We start from the raw sequence: 22,570 nt of genomic DNA, 5'->3' as shown, positions 1-22,570 counted from the left end.
CGCCCGCTCCTGCAAGCGCTGTTCCAGAGCCCGCTCGCTCCTGCAAGCGCTGTTCCAGAGCCCGCTCGCTCCTGCAAGCGCTGTTCCAGAGCCCGCCCGCTCCTGCAAGCGCTGTAGAGAGAGCCCGCTCCTGCAAGCGCTGTAGAGAGAGCCCGCTCCTGCAAGCGCTGTAGAGAGAGCCCGCTCCTGCAAGCGCTGTAGAGAGAGCAGCGGCCGATTCAGCTGCTGAAGCTGTCTTGCGGTCGGTTTCTGCTCATCAGAAGATGCCTGTCCTCGTCGCTGCCGAGACAATGTCTGAATACCTTAAACGTCTTGTTCAGATTCTTGAAGTCCCTGTCAAGTCAGTCATGTCTCGTCCTGAGTCCACTGATTCTAAGAGTGCCGTGAGCGCCGTTACCCCAGTCGGCTGCCGTGAGCGCCGTTACCCCAGTCGGCTGCCGTGAGCGCCGTACCCCAGTCGGCTGCCGTGAGCGCCGTTACCCCAGTCGGCTGCCGTGAGCGCCGTACCCCAGTCGGCTGCCGTGAGCGCCGTACCCCAGTCGGCTGCCGTGAGCGCCGTACCCCAGTCGGCTGCCGACGACGATCTCCCCGATTCTGTGATGGGGAGCGTTAATACTGAGCCGTCTTCGGGGAGCTCGGTTTTCGTTTCTGTTCCATCGTCACCCGCAGTATCCCCTGTCTTATCTCCTGTTGTGTCGCCTCCTGTCTCCCCTGTCAAGCTGCCTACTGTTTCCCCCAGGTCATCCCCTCATGCATCTCCAGTCAAGTCCCCCCGGATTCCCTGTCCTCAGTCCTCGTCTCGGAGGCCCAAGACCCCCAGTCCACCCATCCACCCTGGACTGCCCCCCATGAACTCTGTGTTGTCTCCACCTCCTCTGTCTTGTTTGTTGTTTTTGATTTTTCACCCCAATCCTGTCATTGTTTATTCATGTTTGCCGTTGTTGTTGTTTGTCATGTTTTGTTGGTTTGTGTCCTTGTCTCAGTCTGTCATGTCACGTGTTTAGTGTTCCCTTAGGGAGCGTCTGGAAGCCGCTCCTTAAGGGAGGGGTTCTGTCATGATTCTGCCTTGTCTCTGATTTTCCCTGGTCTTGAGGCAGGATCATGACAGGCCCATGTTTTATGTGCAAGCACATGGCCATTTGTTTGGGCCATGTGCTTGTGTTGTCTCGTCACCCAGCCCCGCCCCCTTGTTATCCTCGTTTTGTCATTATTGCTTCACCTTTGTCACCTGTTGTGTATCATTAGTTCCCTATTTAATCCCCTCTTGTCTGCTGTCTTGTGTCGGTTCATTGTGATTCCATCCTGAGTGTTTCATGTTATCTACTATCATTCATTATGAGACTTTGTTCACTGTGAGTACCCTGTCAAGAGAGAGTTCTGTTTCTGTATTAGCTGTTTATTTGTAGTCAAGTTTTGTCAAGTCATAGTTCAGTTTAGTCACTCATAGTCCTGTCTTGTTTTGCCCCCTCGTGGGCTTTGTTTTCCCCGTTATTTGTATAAAATAAACCTTGTGTGTCCTGCAATCTGTCTACGATTGGGTTCATCCTTCAACCACATAACACATCCATTAGTTCAACAACGCAGATTCAGATCGCTTCAAAAATGTAAATTCTTCTGTCCATGTAATTTTCAAAAGATTTATGAATGACCGGAAAATTACCGCTCCACTGCACATTGTCCAATAAAATTTGAACTTGTTGTGCCAGATGACGATTGGTCAGTGTATTATACATGACAAACAGGCTTCAGTGAATTATGTAATATTATAAAATATGTGATATGTGAATTTTTAATTGAATCGACACACTACCTTTTATTATTGAAAAAAAAAAAAGTTTAAAATTGTTTGGTTTGGAACTCACTGAAAGAACCATATTTGGCTCGAGAGCATCGGTTCCTGAGCAGACTGTGGAATACCTATGTTTACACTAGTGCATTTTCATTTTAAAACGCTACGGTTATGCCTGCTGTCCACACACACTGCTCCGGAGTTTTAAGACCCTCGAAAACGGAGACTGACCCCGTCACTCAAGACCGAAGCAAGACACACGCAACTTGACGCAAGTGACGCAACCCATAGCAACGCATTATAGCAACGACACCTCAGACTGACAGAAACGTAAAAATAAACGTGAATTTAGGCTACTTTAGTTTTGTACACGTTGTCATGTTAAATATAATCAAATGCATTTTGTTTTGACCACAATATTATCATTGATATTTGTTTGAGAAGGGCACTTTTGATTAATTTTTAAATAGGGCAGGGGCTCGAGCACCCAAAGCCCCAACCACTGTATTAGGCACATAAATATTAATAAAGCATTATAAGTCTCTGTGTTCAACGAATCGGTTAATTCAAAATCACTCAATACAAAAAGACACTCGCAAGTTGACGGTGTAACCTGCAGAAAAGGTCACTGAACAAATCATTGAATTAATTTGAATAAACTTTTTAGTGAAAGGATTCAAAGATTCAAGTCACAATTGTGAGAATGTGTTTTTGTAAATGTTGAGATTTTTTTGAGAAAAAAAGACTAGAAGCTGAGATCCAGCTCTATCAATAAATCACAGCGTTGATGGCCATTGGTCAGGTCTGTCGAGTTATACCTTGAAAATCCTGTTAAACCACAACAAGACAGACTATATCAAGAGTAGCCTAAGCTAATGAACTTCAAGACTTCGGAACTTCATTTACCTATGTCAGTCTATTCTCCAGGGAAAAGGACACCCTCATCTGTAACGAGATCAGGTGAAGGCACGTGCTGACTTTCCCTGTGGCTTTAAAGAGAGAGAGATCATTTACCTCGCCTCATTATGGATTAGGTTTGCGAACAACACAATGCACTACTTTCTGATCTCTCTTCTACTACAGTATAAATAAACACAAAGTGGGGGTTATTTGACATCACTTCATGACAAAAATCTAAATGGCACAGAGCCACTGTCAACAGGGAAGTGTTAGATTTTATTACTACATCCTAATCCTCTTAGCCTCCTAATTCCTCCCAACCGTGGTCTTGAGATGTTGGATGGATGCATGATGGCTTAATCCCTCATTAGAAAAGGTTACCTCTGCTTTTCCCTCCTGCGTTACACACAGCGTCTCACCATGGAGGAGCTACTGATACCCGCAGATGTCGAGGAGGCGCCGCCCGAGCCTGCAACCTTCTTCTCTCCGGCGGGACCTGCTAAAACCCCGCTGGAGAGAATAAAGGACTGCATGGCCACCATTTTCTCAGTCAGTGTCAGGAAGTATGTAAAGGACTACATCAGGCGAAACGGGTTGCTGACGCTCTCGGTACTAGCTGTAATCACAGGATGTGTCCTGGGCTTCATGCTGAGGGGCCTGGCCCTCTCCACACAGGTAGGCTTATTAAACTAGGATTTTAGAGAAATGAATGACTGTGGACATGTCACTGAAAATGCACACAAGGGTAGAATTATACAAAAGAATGGCAGATGTTGTAAAGTTGTTAGTGATGCATGATATCCTGGGTACACGTCAAACATCCTTCCAACACATTCATTTTTCTATATTTTATTATCTTTTGATCAGATTTATGAAATGGTGAAAACATTCTGTTGTGTTTTAATTGGTCTCTCCATCCTTCATTATTAAGTTATTTATTCTTGCTTTAATGCCATGTTTTTAGAAAATGTAAGGTTTATGATTTAGAATGTATGTAGAACTTACAGTATGTTTGACAAGTATGCTTGTCAGATGATGGCTCATCTTGGAAACATATGTTTCCATATTGGTTTGTTACAGAACAAAACATGTTTGTCTGTAGCAAATGAAATGGTGTCAAATATATACACATTTTTTATCTTCATATATTGTATTATTTTTTGTCAACATGGGCTAAATGGGTTTTAACTGATTTTTTCCTGAGTTTACCTGAGTTTTTAAAATAAATCGATAGAACGCAAAATCTAGGTGACGTGTCCATAAACGACACAATTAGATCTCTGTCCATTTTCATTCAGTTTTTGCTATTATAACTCCACAGATCAAATTATTTGAACAACATTGTCGGTTTTTGATTTTTGTTGTGATGGATGGTGGCATTTAGGTTTCAAGGTTAGGAATTACTAGGCTACTTAAGAACATCTGTGCTTAGTGATCTAATCCCAGACAGAGAGACAACAACATACCCATACTTCCATTAAGAAGTATTATATTGTGGCAATTAACTCGCCCCATAAAAGCAACCTTAAATCAGACAGCAGGTTAAGGAGAGCTGTGCCAGCTGTGCCATCACAGGGACAAATTACATTTTAAAATATATAAAAATAGAAAACAGTTCTTTTAAATTGTAAATACTGTTTTTGCTGTATTTTTGAACAAGTAAAAGCAGCCTTCTTTTAAAATCAGTGGGGATTTTTTTTTGTTTTTGTTTTTTTTGAATTTGCAATGTTTCACAGATGCTTGTCAAATGCAGCGCTCATCTTATATATATATATATATATATATATATATATATATATATATATATATATATATATATATTCAGACACCTTCAACATTTCTCACATTATCACAGTTTATTCACTATAGTTTAGAAAATGGTAATAAAATATGACAAGAACAAGAGTTATTAAATCAGTTTATATTTCACTGGTTTTAGCCATCCTTCTCTTAGACTGTCTCACAAATGAATTAGGTTGAATAGCTGTCAGCTTTTAAATTTAAGTACACAATTAGATAATACCAATTTAGGTCAACCAGTTACCAAGCAATGCTTAATTTTGTTCAGTCTGTGGTGTAAAAAAGGTCCCATTAGCAATTAAAGAAAAAACACTTAAGCAAAACATGGTCAGGTCAAAGTGTCTGAATCATTTTTGGTCCCAATTTTTTTATAAATTTTACTGGTAGTCCACTGTATTATGAAGAATTTTTAGGTATAATATGTCACAGTTTACTTTATTTTGCTATCATCACTTTCATAAATTAACTAGTATTTTATCTATCTATAATCTATATATAATTATATATATATATATATATATATATATATATATATATATATATATATATATATATATATATATCACCCACACATTACTGATTAAAAGTCTGAATATCTTTGAACAACTCTTTCTCTGTTTTTGTAATCAGGCAAAAATCTATTTCTCCTTCCCTGGTGAACTGCTCATGCGGATACTTAAAATGTTGATTCTTCCCCTAATCACCTCCAGGTGGAGTTTGATTTATTCACATCTGCATATTACATTTTAAAGCTATCAGACAAAATTCTTAATGTCACACATTAAGAATGTGTGAACATATGCTCATATCAGCTCTTACTCTCTGTAGTTTAATGTCTGGACTGTCATCAATGGAGTCAAAGGCCTGCTGCAGGATGGGGGTGCTAACGGTCACCTACTACCTTTGGACCACATTCATCGCTGTAGTGGTTGGCATTGTACTTGTTCTAATTATCAAACCTGGCTATGGGACAGATGTGGAGAGCAACAGACTGGGAGGTGGACAGGTCATAACATCTGCAGATGCACTGCTGGATCTGGTCAGGTACAGTCAGAATGGACTATGACAAATTTTGTCAGGTAGCAAACATCTTTGTTGGTCTTGGACCAACATTCCTATCAGCCAAGCAGATTTTAGGAGTAGGCTTAGATATCAAGCATAGCACCAGTTGACTCTCAGCGGATCCACGTCTACCTATAGGAATACGACACCTATCACTGTATATATATAAGCTCCTTCAGTATTATCAGCAGCTATCGCGTTTCTCAGGAGCTTATTACCCTCATCCATCCCCAGCTCCTCCTCTCGTCAGTCAGGATTTGGCATTCTGATTACCCCTGAATCAGACTAAAATTCTCAAATTATGTTGTACATTAAAATTAATTAATGATATCTGCAATACATTCATGTTGGTTCTGTTCTGTTTACCCTAAGGGGGAAAATTGCTGCTCTCCCTGCTCTTATCCATGCTAGGCTGCATGGATGCGCAGGGAGTTCTTGCCCAGAACATTAACCATACCACCAATCCTAACTGTATGCTAATTGTCAATCGTATCTGACGATAGTGGTCCTGACAGAAATGGGGTTAGAAGCTGGACAAACTTTTCAATCTATTTCCATCTGATTTTAGGGGTAATTAATGGTTAATGTTTGGACTTATTGGTGGGTTTGATAGTGTTCTTCTGTTTCAGAAATGGAAAATACCTTAAAGGGATATCACCCAAACATATAGTTTCAAACCTGTGTTGCTTATTTTTTCTCCTATGTGACACAGAAAGAGAAAGATTTCCCATGCAATTACAAACAATGGGAATTGGAGCACCCAGGCTTAAAAAATTACACAAAGGAGTTCATATGAATTGTGTGTTGTGTCTAAATGTTTTGTTGTGTTGAAATTCAACTATGATTGTCTTTTCTTCACAAAATCTATCATATGGCTTCAGAAGAAAATATTATAATATACATATAAAATCACTGTGCTATTTATATAACACACAAATCACATGTACCACTGTTATGGTGTTTTTACACAGAATAAAAAAGTCACACAGGTTTGGAATGGCATTAGATTAAATCTTGCCAGTATTTTTATTTTGGGGTGAACTTTTTAATAGCTAAAATGATAAGCTTTGGGGGTAAATTGCTCCTCATTTTGATGAGTCACTGCTATTTTCATTCATTGGAAAGAACTGTCCATGTCTGGGGAGTCTAGGCCATCCCATATAGTGCAATCCTATTAAAGCAGCGGGGTGATTAGGATATTTTTAGTAATCTGTACAAAGTAAGAGGAGGAGGACCCTCCCATCCCCCACCCCCTTCTGCCCATGGACACAGTGAGCTGCTGTTAGTCTTGCCACACTTAATTATAGCTAGTGCTTAAATCTGCAGTGTGTATGACATATCATAGGGGATTAATGTCCTAAATATTCATAATGTGATTGAATTAATGAATTGGCATCATATTTTGTATCCTCAGGAATATGATACCCTCCAATCTCATTGAAGCCACATTCCAGCAGGTGAGTAAACACTTTACCACATTAAATGCCACTTATTTGCGAACATGAACAATACCAAAGTCCCTTTCAAGAAAAGCCAGTTCCCTTTCAGTCTGTCACAATCGCCGTACATAGACGTACCATCGTATTGGGATCGCCGTCAGAGAGCCCCAATCATCTTCGAGTGTAAACAGAACGAGCCAATGCACATTGGCATGCAAGATTTGCATCTCACGCTCCGCCCCGCAGCGCGGGTATAAATAGGAAGCGGATGCAAGCACCAGTTGTCTTTCGCTTCGGAGCCTAACAAATCATTTGTATGCATTCTCTGAGAGTGGTGAATACAGTCAACGAGTGTGTTGAGTGTTCTTCATGAAGAAGCCTCTCCAGCAGTGTTGGTGTTACAGCGTGTGCAGCGGTGGTCGCGAGCTCACAGCTCTCAACTGCTGTTTTCACAGCATTGGTTGGTTCGACTTCATTGGGCATTGGGCGTCTTCTACGAGGTCACTGTTTTAATATCAGTTGAGTGAGTGCTTCACTGTGCGGGCTGCACTGAGAGAGCTAATTCCTGAAAGAGCAAACACAGGTGTGACTGCGTCTTTTTCAAGATGTCATATTACCGTGTGTTTCTGGATGTGGTCGTTCCCTGGCGCAAGCTGACTATCACGAACACTGCATCACGTGTCTGGGCATTCAGCAGTTTGGGCATTCTGAGGTCGAGACTCCTATACCTCAAACGAGGTGGGGTCTCCTTACCTATGCCTCGATCTAGTTCCTCTTTTGGCCAACCCCAAAAGAGTGCTACTTCGACGAATAGCCAGGGTGACTTGAGGTTCACAGTGAGGGCTTCCCCATCCAGTACCCAATCCCTGTGGGCCCCTCACTCCTCTCAAACACCGCAAGCCGTGGAGTCTCCGGTTGATCGCGCTGGCTCCTCTCAAGTGTACCATATGTGTGCTAATAATACTTGAGAAAATTATAAAACTTCATATAGCAGATTAATCGATCAGAAGATTCTAATAAACGACTCTGGGAGAGAGTTGACAAATTAAGATCAAGAAACCATATAGGATATAATACATATATTTTCAAACAAAACAAACAAACAAACAAACAATCAAACATTAAATTTGAATGGCCATTCATAAACAAATGCGCAAAAAGACAAAAAATTCATGTACGTCACAATGTCAACATGATCAGGCAATCATCTAATAACTACGACCAATATCAGTTCATAGTTTAAGTCATCATCAGTCCATTAGTACAATATCCCCACCCACCCATAGTTCATTGAACCCACGCTGGGTATTGATATCAGGGTCCAGAGGGTTTACAGTGAAATAGTCTGTGAAAGGGATGAAGTGTGCTGCAGTGGGCAATGAGTAGGAGCGGTGTGGGGGAATAAGTTCATGGGCTGCAAGGAGCCCCCTACCGGCCTGGCAGGAGTAGCTCAGTCTTCAGACTGTGTAAAAGCAGTCTCTGTATGGGCTCACAGGCTTGAGGCCTGCTCCTTAGTTAGCTCGCCATCAAAATCACCTGGCCTGGTTAACACAAAGCCATCATTTCAATTAAATAAATAAACAAAAATCAATTAATATCAAAAACAATTCAATGTGCACACATTCAATTAAATAGCACTATTTGTACTATAAAAAAATTAAATATACCGGTTCCCAAAAAGTTCCCAAATAAATAGCACTATTTGTACTATAAACAATAAATCACATCCAAAATCCTAATAAACATTAAACAAAAACTAATCTGAATGTCTCAAACTAAATACAAACAGTACAAAAGAAAGAAATATAGTCATATTCCAGGTCAAATATAAAGTGCTTAGTGCCACAAAGTATAACTTATAACATTAATTTTGGCAATAAAGTGCTTAGTGCCATAAAGTATAACATATTAATTTTGGCACAGATAGATTTCTCTATAAGTGTAAAACACTACGATGTCGATGAAACGCAGATCTAATACCATTGAGATAGCAGCTAGACAAACAGTAACAATTCACAACACTCACCAATTCCATAGATAACACTCATCACATACACTCGTTTGCTACAGCTTAGGTCACGGTAAACGGCTCCTGAGATCGTAACACACACACAATCAATAAATGCCAAGTAAGATCACATAACAGAAAACATCAAAACCACCCTAACTGACCTGCAGCTCTACCCACATCGGCGTCCCACTGCGTCTGCCATGCTTCCTACCTCGGCGTACTTTACTTCCTGTAAACCGCGGCAGGTCACGTGACCTCACGCCATCACGTGATTGGACGTAGAGAGTCTCGCGAAAGTATGACAAAACATTGCGAGATTTGACTGGGAGAACCAATATACAGATAGGAGAAAATTAATTATTAAATTAAATTAATAACTAAGAAATCCTATTCAGGATGTATGACCTGGGTTACACAAGACTGGCCAGTCATTTTATTCGGAGCTCCCCTGCCGACCAGATGTCAGTTGCAGTATCGGAGGGCGGGCTTGAATCTGGAGATGAAGACTCGGCTGTGCTGCCTCCTTCTGGGAGAGCAGCATTGCCTGAGCCTGATCCAGAATTGATGGCTATGCTTTCGCAGGCCGCTGAGAGAGTTGGGCTCGAATGGAACCCTCCATCATGTCCCGAACCCTTGAGGCTGGACGATTGGTATTTTGGGGCAGGCCGTGCTGGTTCTCAGCGCGCCGTACCAGTGTCAGTGTCTCTGCTGACACTTCAGGGATGCATTGTGGTCATGTTGAAGTGCAGGTCTACCATCTAATCTGGATACGGCCCGGATCAGAGGCCACTGGGCAAATTTGGCCATGATACCAGGGTTACAACCCAACTCTTTTACTAGGAGTGTTGCTTCTTCCTTGGCGCTAGCACTGGGTGCCTCGCTGACAGATATTTGTAGAGCTGTGGGGCTGGGTGACATCTAACACGTTCGCTAGGTTTTATAGCCTTCGTGTCGAGCCGGTATCCTCCCGTGTACTTGCATCCCATAGCCAGTAAACACCGGAGACCCTGCTCAAAGTGTCGGCTTGCTGTGCCATTGCCCTCCTATGGACCGGATATGTGCGCCATTTCTGCTCCAGGTGAGTTCCCTGTCTAGGCAAACCCTGTTGAGGTCCTCCACACCCTCCGGCAGTCGGACGTGGCGGAGCGTAGCAGTGACATATGAAATGTTACTGAGGTGGCTCCGGCCTACATAGCCACCTTAGTGACATTTAATATGTTGTACTGGCCGGAACAGCCTGTAACAGAACAGAATATATGTAACTTTCATAAGACACCTCCCTACGGACAGGATGTGGCTTCTGCAGCTCTCCCCTCGAAAGGGCATGCTTTCCTAGTGTTATCTAATAGTCTGACTGAATGGGTCATGCGGAACAGCAGTAAGACTTCCTCTGCATTACCCCTGTCCCATCTTCTGCCCCAAGGTGCGAGGGGATCAGGAGGCTTATGCTGGGCGCTGGAAGGGAGCAGCAATAGGTGGCGTTTTACGAGATCCCCAATACGTCAGTATGTCTATGTACGTCGAACGTCCCGACTGAAAGGGAACGTTTCGTTACGTATGTAACCCTCTTTCCCTGAAGGAGGGAAAGGAGATGTACGTCCCGTCGCCACCATTGCTGGACCACTACTGACGCCAGGCTCCTGCTCAGCTCCTCAGTGAAAAAAACAACTGGTGCTTGCATCCGCTTCCTATTTATACCTGCACTGTGGGCCGGAGGACGAGATTCAAATCTCACAAGCCAATGTGCATTTGCTCGTTCTGTTTATACTCAAAGACGATTGGGGCTCTCTGACGTGATCCCAATACGTCGGTACGTTTACGTACGTCTCCGCTCCCTCCTTCAGGGAATGAGGGTTACAAACGTAACCGAGATGTTCACTTGGTGGCCATATTTGCTATGTCTCCAAACAGCTATTTTGTGCATAAAAGACCTACTACATAAAGATGAACTGTTCCATAAATTTTATTTCTTATTTTTAAATAGCACTTTTAAAGTGTGCATTCAAGGTTTTTCCAGCCAATGTGCCTGTGCAGTCCTAAGTGCCTAGTCCTAACCAGAGATTCAGCTGCAGCAATGCAATTACTTTACAAACTGATGACTGGCTTTTTTATTTAGAAGGCGGGACATTTTCTACCAAATTGCGTACCACTTTCTCTCATTCAACCAAATTGCGTACCACTTTCTCTCATTCATAGCAATATGAGTGAACTGTTTTGGTATATATACAGCCTTTGACCTCAAATCATGTGGCTTATTGTTTTTTGTTTTTTACTTGAGCCAGTATGCAATTGCCTAGCAACTCCCTAGCAACCGTATTGCAAGAAAATGAATATTTACAAAATCCTAGAATATTTACATGTGGCTAAATTATATATCACCTAGAATATTTACAAAATTGTTATACCAAGGATTGTACAATGAACATCACTCACATTTTCTTATGAAAATGTAAAACCTATTTTTGTTGTTTCAGTATAAGACAGACCTTATTCCCATCTTAAAAACACCAGTGAACACTGGACGCCCAAATTTTGTTTACTTGATGCCAGATGACGACAATCCAAAGGGTCGAACGGTGCTGTTGGAACTTACGCCAGCTCCAGACATCCAGTATAAGACCCGTCCAGGCAGCAGTCAGCAGATGAATGTACTTGGCATTGTTATTTTCTCAGCCACAATGGGTAAAACATCTGCCTTCACCTAATAAAGTATCTTCATTTAGTAAAATCATGATTAAAAGCATAAATATAACAAAGGGCTTTTCATTTAGGTCTCTTACTTGGTAAAATGGGCGAACGGGGAGCTCCTCTGGTGAACGTTTGCCAGTGCATCAATGAATGTGTGATGAAGATCATTAATACTGCTGTATGGTAAGAAAGAAAGCAGAGGTTTCTTAAAGGTTCACTAAGCCAATTCCATACAAAACTGTTGTTAAAGGGGTCATGAACTGAGAAATCAAATTTTCCTTGAGCTTTTGACATATAAGATGTCATCATACTATGAGAATATCCTGTAAGTTTCAGAACTGAAAACTTGCTTGTTAGTCCATAAACAGCTTTTATTGTGACCAAGCCCAGCGAATGACTCTTTGTGGAATGTGCTTTTTATAGATAGGTAAAAGACTGTCGCAACAAAAGAAAATTAACGCCTACTACATAGTTGCAACGTTGGACCCGCCCACTGGCGTGTTAGTGAGATGAAGAGTAGAGAAGGGTGACTAAAAATAACATTACCTTCCAAAAGATTCTAAAGCTAGGTATGTGGTTATTTATTTTTAACAATGTGAATGTCTCAGTTGAGCATTATTTATTTGTATTCTGTACATTTTACTATTCTTTGGTAAATCAGTCGCAATTTCAGCACAGGCTTTGCAAAAAGACTTTTACGATATGGACTCGACAGTAATACCACAACATGCAAGTAACCGTGCTAATTCTAATGCCTGATCTGTGACCAGTGATTTTTTATATTTAATGATTTGTGTATAGTCAGATGGTCTTGTCTATGTGTCAGTAAATCAAACCAGTGAGTGACTAAATCAACTTCACGTTGTTTCTCTTAGTAGGATGAAAATAATCTATTATGTAAACTGTTATTAAATTATATATTGAAAGTGATCAAAGAATGCTCCCTCTACAATCTCTGGAGCTGTCAATCAAACAGCAAGTTTATCAGTGACTGAATTCTGGACTTTTGCCAAAACTCCCGGTATAGTCAACGAATCTCATATTTACATTGTATTTGCATTGTTAGTTATGATGAAAGCATTCGTTAGTGTGCAGAAATCGAGTTGCAAGGACGAGATCACTGCATTTTTTTCTCTCTTCAGTTTTTGGGGCAGACCTGACCTGTCAAAAAGAGATGGCATTCATCCCTCCTGGGATGGTGCTGCTCTTCTCTCTAGTAATATGGCACATAGTCTTAGAGCTCAAACATGAACTGGGGCTCAGGTCAGGAAGCAGACAGACTGGCTAAACTGACCGTCTGCTAGCTGTCTCACGTCACCGAGGTCAGATAAATCCCATCACATAGAGCCTCTTTCACCTAGATATCATCATATAGAGACTGTGTCTGTTGCCCAAATTAGGAAATACAAAAAACTTCCAAACCCATCTAAGGGTAAAAATATAATTGATGTTCAACAAATAAAAAAACATATATAATACAAATGAGCAAATGATAAAGCTTGGGTTGCTGAATATTCGATCCCTTACTTCAAAAGCACTTATTGTTAATGATATGATTACAGACTATAATCTATATGTGCTGTGTTTGACAGAAACCTGGCTAAAACCAAACGATTACATTACTTTAAATAAGTCCACCCCCCAAGATTACGGTTATAAACATGAACCTCGTTGGGAGGTGTTGCTGTAATTTATAGTAATATTTTCAGAATTACTAAGAAGTCTAGTTTCAAATATAATTCTTTTGAAGTGTTGGTGCTTAATATAACAATATATAGTGTGAATGATATACCACGTATTAGATTTGTACTGGTTACTGTATACAGGCCACCAGGGCACCATACAGACTTTATCAAAGAATTTGCTGACTTTCTATCAGAGTTAGTACTGGCTGCAGATAAAGTTGTAATTGTTGGTGATTTTAAAGGGCCCCTATTATGCTATTTTAAAGTTTCCTAATGTTGTTTTGGAGTCTCCTACAATAGGTTTACATGCATCAAAGGTAAAAAAAACTGTTTAATTTTCTCATAATATACATTTGCACATCACCAGATTTTCAATGATTCTCAAACGACTCGTCAAATGAATCAATCTCTCTAAATCCCTCCTTTCCACAAGCTACTCTGCTCTGATTGGCCAGACAGCTCAGTCTGTTGTGATTGGTTTACCGTGTACAGCGCGTCGAAAACAAAAACTCCCATTGCCATAACAATGTCAGCTCTGCGTGTCCTGGTCCTGAGGCTCCCTACACTGTAAACTAAACACAGTAACGAACAATGACGTCGATTTTACCATATCAATGCGAGCGCGAGTCCAATGATGAAACATTCATTGGAAGAACTAGTTATTGAACCCGAACCTCCATTCGCAAGGACAACTCGAGCAGGACATTTCTCAGTGATACACTAACGTTACTCAGTTTGAGGTACATGAGATGTTGCAACTGTAATTCCTCAGCATCAGCATTAACAAGTGCATGTCAATCAACCGATTATTTTACTTGTACTAATTTATTTACCGAGTATTTTTCTAATATATTGCGGTGAACACGTGGAAACTGTATCAATAATAAGTTATTCAATACATTAGCCGAGCTCTAGCGTGAATGACTGATGTAACATAAACATTGGTAAAACAAATCTTGCTCCATGCTTAATCTTTACTCAAACTAGTGAGAACAACAGACAATCTGCATTAATAGACACAGTTTTAGGTAATAGTGGCCCACTGATTAGCAGAAGTATTTCAGTTAGACAGTAATAATGTGAGTTAGCCAGTTAGCAGGAGACCTACACAATATAAAACTCAAAACTAAGTATTTTGAACACCATCTTTCAAGAGTAAGCGGTTTGCGAATCGTGCATTGAACTCCAAGATTTCAGAAGAAGTCGTCAGTAAAACAAAGGGAACACAGCAAAAGTTTAGGATTATACTGCTGTGATATCGTGGATAAAGATGAACTTTAACCACTGATTCTTCACATGCTCGTCCTTGGCCAGTGAAAAAAAAAAAAAAACTGGCTTTACCTTCACATTGTAGAGCACAGCGTCTTCTCGACATGATGCTATCCAGTATCCACAGGAATCAGCTGCTGGTTTGTGGTTCAAGTTTTCCCTGGTGTCTGTGCGCGCAATAAGTGGGCGGGCAATATGCTAATGTTTCGTCTTGACGTCACGACGAAACGGCTTATGACTTGTTTAAAAAACAATTAATTTCATTGACTCAGAGTCGACTCTTACTTACGTCCTGCCAGTCGAGTTTTCTCATGATCTAAACACAGTAACGAACAATGACGTCGATTTTACCATATCAATGCGAGCGCGAGTCCAATGTTGAAACATTCATTGGAAGAACTAGTTATTGAACCTGAACCTCCATCGCAAGGACAACTCGAGCAGGACGTTTCTCAATGCCCTAGCCCGGAAGCGCGCGAGACGGTTTCTTTCGGGCTGGAGGATGTGATTTACACTGCAGCGTCTGACTCTGAGGATTTCGGGCCTGTTTTAGCCTAGCGGCCAGGAAGCGCAGCCTACACGGAGCTTATTGATGTGGTTTTGCACGCTACAGAGAAGCTCGCTATTGACTGGCCCGCCAAGCCCCGCGAGTCACATTCGTCTAACAAAAGATTTTTAAGTGGCCCTAATTCTAGGCCGGAGCGGAGAAAGCTGCCCTTTTTCAGTGATCTGCATAATGAGATCACCAGATTCTGGAAGCAGCCTTTTTCCGCACGTTTGACTAATGCAGCAGCTGCTGACTTCACCAACCTCGTTGGTTCTGTGGAGCAGGGCTATTCCGCCATCCCAGCGGTCGAGGACACGCTGTCAGAAAAAGGAGAGCTTTCCCCGATTTTCGAGGTTGGGACAGACCGCGTAAGCATTTCTGCCCACCTCTCACTTGCTCTCCTTTTCCAACGCTGCCACTTTCGCCACCCAGCGCATTTTGAAGTGCAGTTTCTGTTCAACTTCGTTCAAACCTTCCGGCGCGGGAGGAAGGAGCTTAAGCTTTAAGCTTTCTCCCCTTCGCCCCTGACGTGTTTGATACCTGCCGCTCACATCCTTGGAGACACGTTCAGTTTTATTCAGGAGCAGCCAGACCCTGCGGCACCGATCCAGGCAGTGGTACCTCCCACTGCGTGTCAGGACGCCAGGTGCTCTCCTTCAAGGTCGACCATGCCGCCCCATAAGATTCAGCTCGACAAAGATGTCCTCTGCATTGCAACACTCTGCTTCCTCTATCACATTTCTTTCAAGAATGGAGGCGTCTGCCAGGGGTATCGCCTTGGATCCTCCGCACAGTTCGGCTCGGCTACACGCTTCAGTTCTGCCACACCCCCCCTTGCTTCAACAGGGTTTTTCCGACTGTAGTCGACAGTGCCTCAGAGGCTTCTGTACTACAGCAGGAAATTTTGTCCCTTCTGCTCAAGGGAGCGATAGAAGAGGTTCCTTCAAAGGAAGTCGAGCAAGGCTTCTTCAGCCGTTACTTCCGGGTCCCGAAGAAGGGCGGCGGTCTGCGACCTATACTAGACCTCCGCCGGCTGAATTTCTCCCTTTACAAAGGGAAATTCAAGATGTTGACGCTGAAAGCTATCATATCTCAAATTCGTGCGGGGGACTGGTTCGTGACAGTAGACCTGAAGGATGCATATTTCCATATTCAGGTTGTACGGCCACACAGGAGGTTCCTCAGATTCGCCTTTGGAGGAAAGGCTTACCAGTACAGGGTCCTTCCCTTTGGTCTCGCTCTAGCACAGAGGACGTTCACAAAGTGTATGGATGTTGCTCTTGCCCCGTTGCGGCTCCAGGGCATTCGTATACTCAACTGTCTGGACAATTGGCTCCTTTTAGCTCACTCCAGGAAATTGGTGACCCACCACAGGGACATTGTCCTTCGTCACATTCAGTAGCTCTTGTCTTGAGGTTAAACACCGAGAAGAGTGTTCTCACCCCAGCTCAATGCACAGTTTTCTTAGGGTTTCGCCTGGATTCTGTTCTGATGCAGGCCCGTTTGGCTCCTGCTCGGATTTCCAGTCTTGTTACATATTTGGCCCGCTTCAGGCTTGGCCATCGTGTTTCTGTGGGCACTTGCTGCAGGCTTCTGGGTCTCATGGCCACAGCCTCCCCTGTGCTACACCTAGGGTTGCTCCACATGCTCCATACAGACCTTTTCTGTGGTGGATGAAGCTCTCAGGGGCCCGGTCGACAGGACTGGCTCTTCGCCTGTTGAAGGTGTCGCGCAGTTGCTCCCGTGCCCTTTCAGTCTGGCGGGACCCCCTCTTCCTTCAGAAAGGGGTCAGCATGGACGCTGTTTTCCGTCGCTAAATGATTACGACGGATGCCTCTCTGACCGGCTGGGGCACGGTTTTCGAGGGCAGGCCAGCATGCGGTGTCTGGACTGGGGAGACTCTCTCTTGGCACATAAACAGCTCGGAGGTGAGAGCTGTTTCCCTGGCCCTTCAACACTTTCTCCCTTTTCTTGAAGGGCACCATGTCATCGTCAGAACAATCAATATGGCGGCAATGTCCCATGTAAACCGGCAGGGGGGCTCACGGTCGAGCATTCTAGACAGGCATGCGCGCCACCTCCTCCTGTGGGCTGAGGACAAGTTCCTTTCACTGAGGGCAGTCCATGTCCCCGGGATCTTGAACCTCGCAGCGGATTTTCTGTCGAGGCAGAAGCTCAGGTCGGGGGAGTGGATGCTGAACCGTCACAGTAGCCCCTGATTTGCAAGCTCTTTCTGTCAGCAAGACATGTATGGACTTCGCTCCTGGTCTGGTCAAGGTGACTTTAAGACCAAGGCTTTAAGACCATATGTGCCCAAAGTATTGTCCACATCATTTCGCTCTCAAATTGTCAACCTTCACTCTTTCCATCCTCCTCCTTTTGTTTCTGAGGAGGACGGGAAGCTTAATTTGCTCTGCCCTGTCCGAGCGTTGAAGTTCTATGTAGATCGCTCTAGCGGTTGGAGAAAATCTAGACAGCTCTTGGTATGTTTCGTGCTGGCCACCACGGGGCATTGAAGCAGAGAATTTCCCACTGGGTTACAGAGGCTATTTCACTGGCATATGAGGTGCGCGGTCTGCCTTCACCTCTTAGCATCATGGCACATTCCACCAGAAGTGTGGCTTCCTCTCAAGCACTTTTTAGAGGGGGCCTCCTGGAAGACATTTGTGTGGCGACAGGTTGGTCCTCTCCGCACACTTTTGTCAGATTCTATAGTTTGGATCTCGACATGGCTCCAGGTTCCCATGTTTTGTCTGCTTGAACCAGTCATGTAAGTTATCTGGTCGTTATGCTAGTTGCGGCAGCGCTTAGCTTGGCGAGTTTGGTATTTCGTTCCCACTGCATCTTAAGCTACGCAGCGTTGAGTGAACCTATGAAAGAGAAAGTCTCGGGTTACTGGTGTAACCTATGTTCTCTGAATAGGGAACGAGACACTGCATTCACTGCCAAGCTCCTCGCGCTGCCGACAAGCTTCCTTTTTCCTAATGTAATATGACGACGTAAGAGCGTCGAGGCAGCACCCGCACCATCAGCCAATGAATTGGCATGATTCTATATGGACTTCAGACAATCAGCACACCCAGAGGGCGTTCCCACTGCGTCTTAAGCTATGCAACGTCTCGTTCCCTATTCAGAGAACATAGGTTACACCAGGGGTTTTCAAAGTGGGGGCCGCAGCAAGTTGGGAAAAAAAGCGGAAAAAAAGTTTACAAAAATTATATTTAGGCCTATATAAAATATTAAATATTTGCTAATATGAGTATTGTTATGAAATAACATTATAATAATTTGTTGCATAGCCTATCTGAACATTATACTTTTAATGCTAATCTTTTAGAGATGAACTAATTGATCGGCTAGTGACAAGAATTGGCCGATTTTCACGTGATTTTCAGTCTGACATATGCCGATTCAAATGCACTCGGGCGCCGCATGAATAACATCGCACAACATCAGCATCACACATGCACACAGAACGCACATGTAGGAAACCTTGTGAATTATGGCTGTTTCAGGCAGCGAGCGGCGCGTGAGAAAAAGTACCTAAAATGCACATAATTTGCATGTATAGTGTGTTTGAACAAGAACTGGAGTAGGATTTTTGTCTTGAAAATGAAGACAAAAATATTTATAGAAAATGTATCCATTTAAACTTGTTTTTATTAATCAGTTTGGGTAAAAGTGGTGTTTTATTATATATATATATATATATATATATATATAATATTTGTGTGTGCTGTAAAGTGGTTAGAAAAAATGAAATCAGAATCGGCTAAAATCTGTATCGGCAGGTCAAACTCAATGAAAAATCGGAATCTGCCTTGAAAATTGTAATCGGTGCATCTCTATAATCTTTCTGGTATCAAACACCATCACATAATCTGATGTTCATCTAGATGTTTTATTTATTTATTTCTACACGTGCCATAGTATTGTCGATGGGTTCAATAACACATCCTGCAAAAGGGGGGCCTTGTCCAGAACCTAGTGGTATTTGGGGGGCCTTGGCATGGAAAAGTTTGGGAACCCCTGGGTTACACCAGTAACCCGAGACGATTTAAAACTTTGCAGGATGTTTTCATTCACTTAGAGCTATGTTACACACTACATGGAAGGTCATTTTCAAAAATACATAATAGGGGCCCTTTAATATACATGTAGATAATGAAAAAGATGCATTGGGATTGGCATTTAAAGACATTCTGAACTCTATTGGAGATAGACAACACGTGACAGGACCTAGTCGTCATAATCATACTTTAGATCTAATTTTGTCACATGGAATCGATTAGATTAGGTCAGCTGGAACCGGGAGCACTTCCCATAAATCCTGATGTACTCGTTACATCATGAGAAGAATGGCATCTACGCTAATTTTAGTGTCTTTGTTTATCCCAAGTTTTTCCCGCAGCCTGCCGGATCCAGGCTGTATCCAGATCTGACGAAGGACCTGCGCCTGGACCCAATGACAACGCAGTGCTGAAGTGCCAACTAGTCTCTCCCTATGGAGGATCCCTTTACCACTCTACAGATAAAGCGTCGTCGGGAAAACTCAATTTGCGTATCTACCCCGAATTGATCAAATAAAATAAAATTCTGTATCAAAATTTATAAGGAAAACCGAGTACTTTGTTAAGGCACATATATTCAAAAGCACATTACTATAGAACCAATTCTTAATGCGCATGTGAACGCCATCAGCATTTATCACAGGTTCGCGTTTAAAGTCTGTGTAGAGAGAATGGTATCGTCTTAGGAGCCCCTAATTTAATAACAAATGATCGTTGCGACGGAAGCGAATCAATCAAAACTAACTTTAGCTGGAAAATAACTTTATTAAAGAACCGCTATAAAGCCAAAACAGTCTTACCTTAAATTATATGTTTATCTCTGTAAAGCTGCTTTGAAACAATCTACATTGTTAAAAGCGCTATATAAATGAAGATGACTTGACTTGACTTGACTTGAATCAATGTTGATGCCGTTGAAATTCTGCAGCAGAGCGATGACATCTCAGATCATTATCTAGTCTCATGTAAACTTAATTTAGCCAAGGCTGCAAAGCCGACTCCATGTTACAAATATGTTAGACCTATCACTTCTGCCACTAAAGATTGCTTTATTAATAATCTTCCTGATCAGTTTCATCATCTCAGCATCCCAGATAGCTTAGAAGAACTCGATATTGCGACAGAAACTTTTAACTCTCTTTTCCAGCACTTTAGACACAGTTGCTCCGTTGCGCTTAAAGAAGATTAAAGAAAATAGTCCAATGCTGTGGTACAACGAGCACACTCAGGCCCTTAACCCTCTGGGGTCTAAGGTGTTTTTGGGGTCCTTGAGATGTTCTGACATGCCCTGACATTTGTGCTTTTTTCAGTTGCTTATAAACATATTAATGGCAAAAAAAAAAAATTACACACTATTTAGCACAAACAGGGCTACCATAATATGTGAGCAACAAGAATGTACATGTCTGCATTTTTGAGAGAATAATGTTTATGCATGGTTATTGAAAAAACTAAAAACTAAAGTTTCTGAAATAAGGCCATAAAACACATTCTAAATATGTGCCAATAAGACTTTTGTCTAATGGATGTCATCACCTAGTGTTTTTTCTTCAAAATGATGTGAAAATAACCCTGCCTTATCATTCACATAACACAATACATTGATTTGAATTTTGCAAAGCACTTTCTGTTTGGAAAGGCAATATGCGGAGTGGGCGTCAACGATCATGCATATTTAGTGGTTCACACGTGAGGAGACAATGGGGCCTGCATACTTAATTAGCCATTCATTCAGGTGAGTCAGTGAGCCACAAGAATGCAAGAGCAACAGTTGGAAACATCTCAATTCTTTTTTATTTTTCCACATATTGTGCTTGCAAATTGGCCTATAATATCCAAGGAAAACATGTCTAGTAATTGTGCAGTTAATTCTCATACTGTATTTTCAGTTTTGGAATATTTATCCTCTCCCCAAATTTGTCACTAATAAAACACAATAAAAATTATTTAAAGAAAAGGCTTATATTTACCTTTTAATAGTTTGTTTACATCTACCTTGTAAATATATTTTTTTATTAAAAAGGTTACAATTACAACAACAATTCAAGTGTAATCTTTCTTTGTAAAAACTAAAGTATACATTTTATCATACATATTTCAAAGTTAAGGATTTGATTGATTATTTGATTACTTTATTTTTGACAAAACATACTATATTTAACATGAGCAAATATTGGCAAACAAAAGCTTATTTGAGGTGGCAGATATTTTACAGTAAAAATGTATAATCTATCCAAAACTAATCAACGAAATGTTGTCTTTCATATGTCTGTAACATAGGTCTTTCATTTTTATTATAAGAAATATAAATGTTAATTTGCAGTTTAATACGTTGCTTATATAAATACATTTTATTTCAACATATTTCAGTCGATTTTTACTCAGTATAGCAATACAGTTTGCTAAAACCGAAACATTCATTCACAAACAGAAACGCCTGACTGTAACGTTGTTTTTATGAAATATTAGAGCATATAAATGTTAATTTTCAGTTTAATACGTTGCTTATACAAATAGCCTACATTTTATTTCAACATATTTCTGTCGATTTTTACTCAACTCAGTATAGCAATACAGTTTGCTAAAACATCATCATTCATTCACACAGAGACGCAATTTAAATTTAAACTGTCTTTTTGCGAGCTGTGATAAACAGCGCGCATCTCTGCGGCTGCCGTTCATTCATTCACAGAAACGCGATTAACTTGAGAAGGAAAAAAAACTTACTACATATTCGGATCCTCTCTCCTGCAATACCCGCACTCTGAGGTAGATTTTCCATTATTATTATTCCTCACAGCGCTGCCAGATGGTGTAAATAAACTTGTGTTTTCTCGAGCTGATATGGGGGCGTTCACAGGTTTGCTTGGATTGCCTCAGTAATTTGCGTTTGAATAGCACGCGCTCTCCGTGGGCGTGTTCACATTACATTTGAATGAGCTCTAATTAGCTCAACTGGAATCGCTCTCTTTTAATACAGATTTCACAAGATGAGAATATTTGTTTTTTATATAAATTACCTCATTTAAAAGAAGAGAATTCAAGCGTCATGCCTGTGTGTCTGTATGCCTGTTTGACTGAGTATTCGCTGAGTTACAGTTCATTTTCGGACGCGTTTCAGAATGGTCTTCACTGACAGAGAGAAGGCAGAACTCGCATCACGTTTATTTTTCTTTATTTGTCAAAAAGCACAACACTTTGTTTTTATTGTGAGTATACACAAAAATAATACACATTTAACAGAATCGATTGATGTATGAAACTTGCTTGTAATATCAAAGTCAACAGAGCAAAATTAATTTCTTTTGAA

At 41.6% G+C, this 22,570-nt stretch overlaps 1 protein-coding gene across 2 annotated transcripts in view; it reads left to right on the top strand.

Moving 5' to 3' along the window:
• The first annotated feature begins 3,080 nt into the window (after positions 1-3,080).
• The window catches only part of slc1a8a (solute carrier family 1 member 8a), a 39,924-nt gene continuing 20,434 nt past the window's right edge, over positions 3,081-22,570 (top strand). For both annotated transcript variants that reach the window (XM_079857517.1, XM_079857516.1), the window contains exons 1-6: positions 3,081-3,364; positions 5,120-5,199; positions 5,318-5,533; positions 6,966-7,008; positions 11,476-11,683; positions 11,773-11,872. In XM_079857517.1, coding sequence (XP_079713643.1) covers positions 3,110-3,364; positions 5,120-5,199; positions 5,318-5,533; positions 6,966-7,008; positions 11,476-11,683; positions 11,773-11,872 — 902 coding nt within the window. In that variant the 5' untranslated portion in view covers positions 3,081-3,109. The remainder of the gene's footprint in view (positions 3,365-5,119; positions 5,200-5,317; positions 5,534-6,965; positions 7,009-11,475; positions 11,684-11,772; positions 11,873-22,570) is intronic.

Source organism: Squalius cephalus, assembly GCF_949319135.1.
Source record: "Squalius cephalus genome assembly, chromosome: 22".
NCBI lineage: Eukaryota > Metazoa > Chordata > Actinopteri > Cypriniformes > Leuciscidae > Squalius > Squalius cephalus.
Note: the sequence above shows the minus strand (reverse complement) of the source record. Positions and strands in the feature narration are given on the sequence as shown.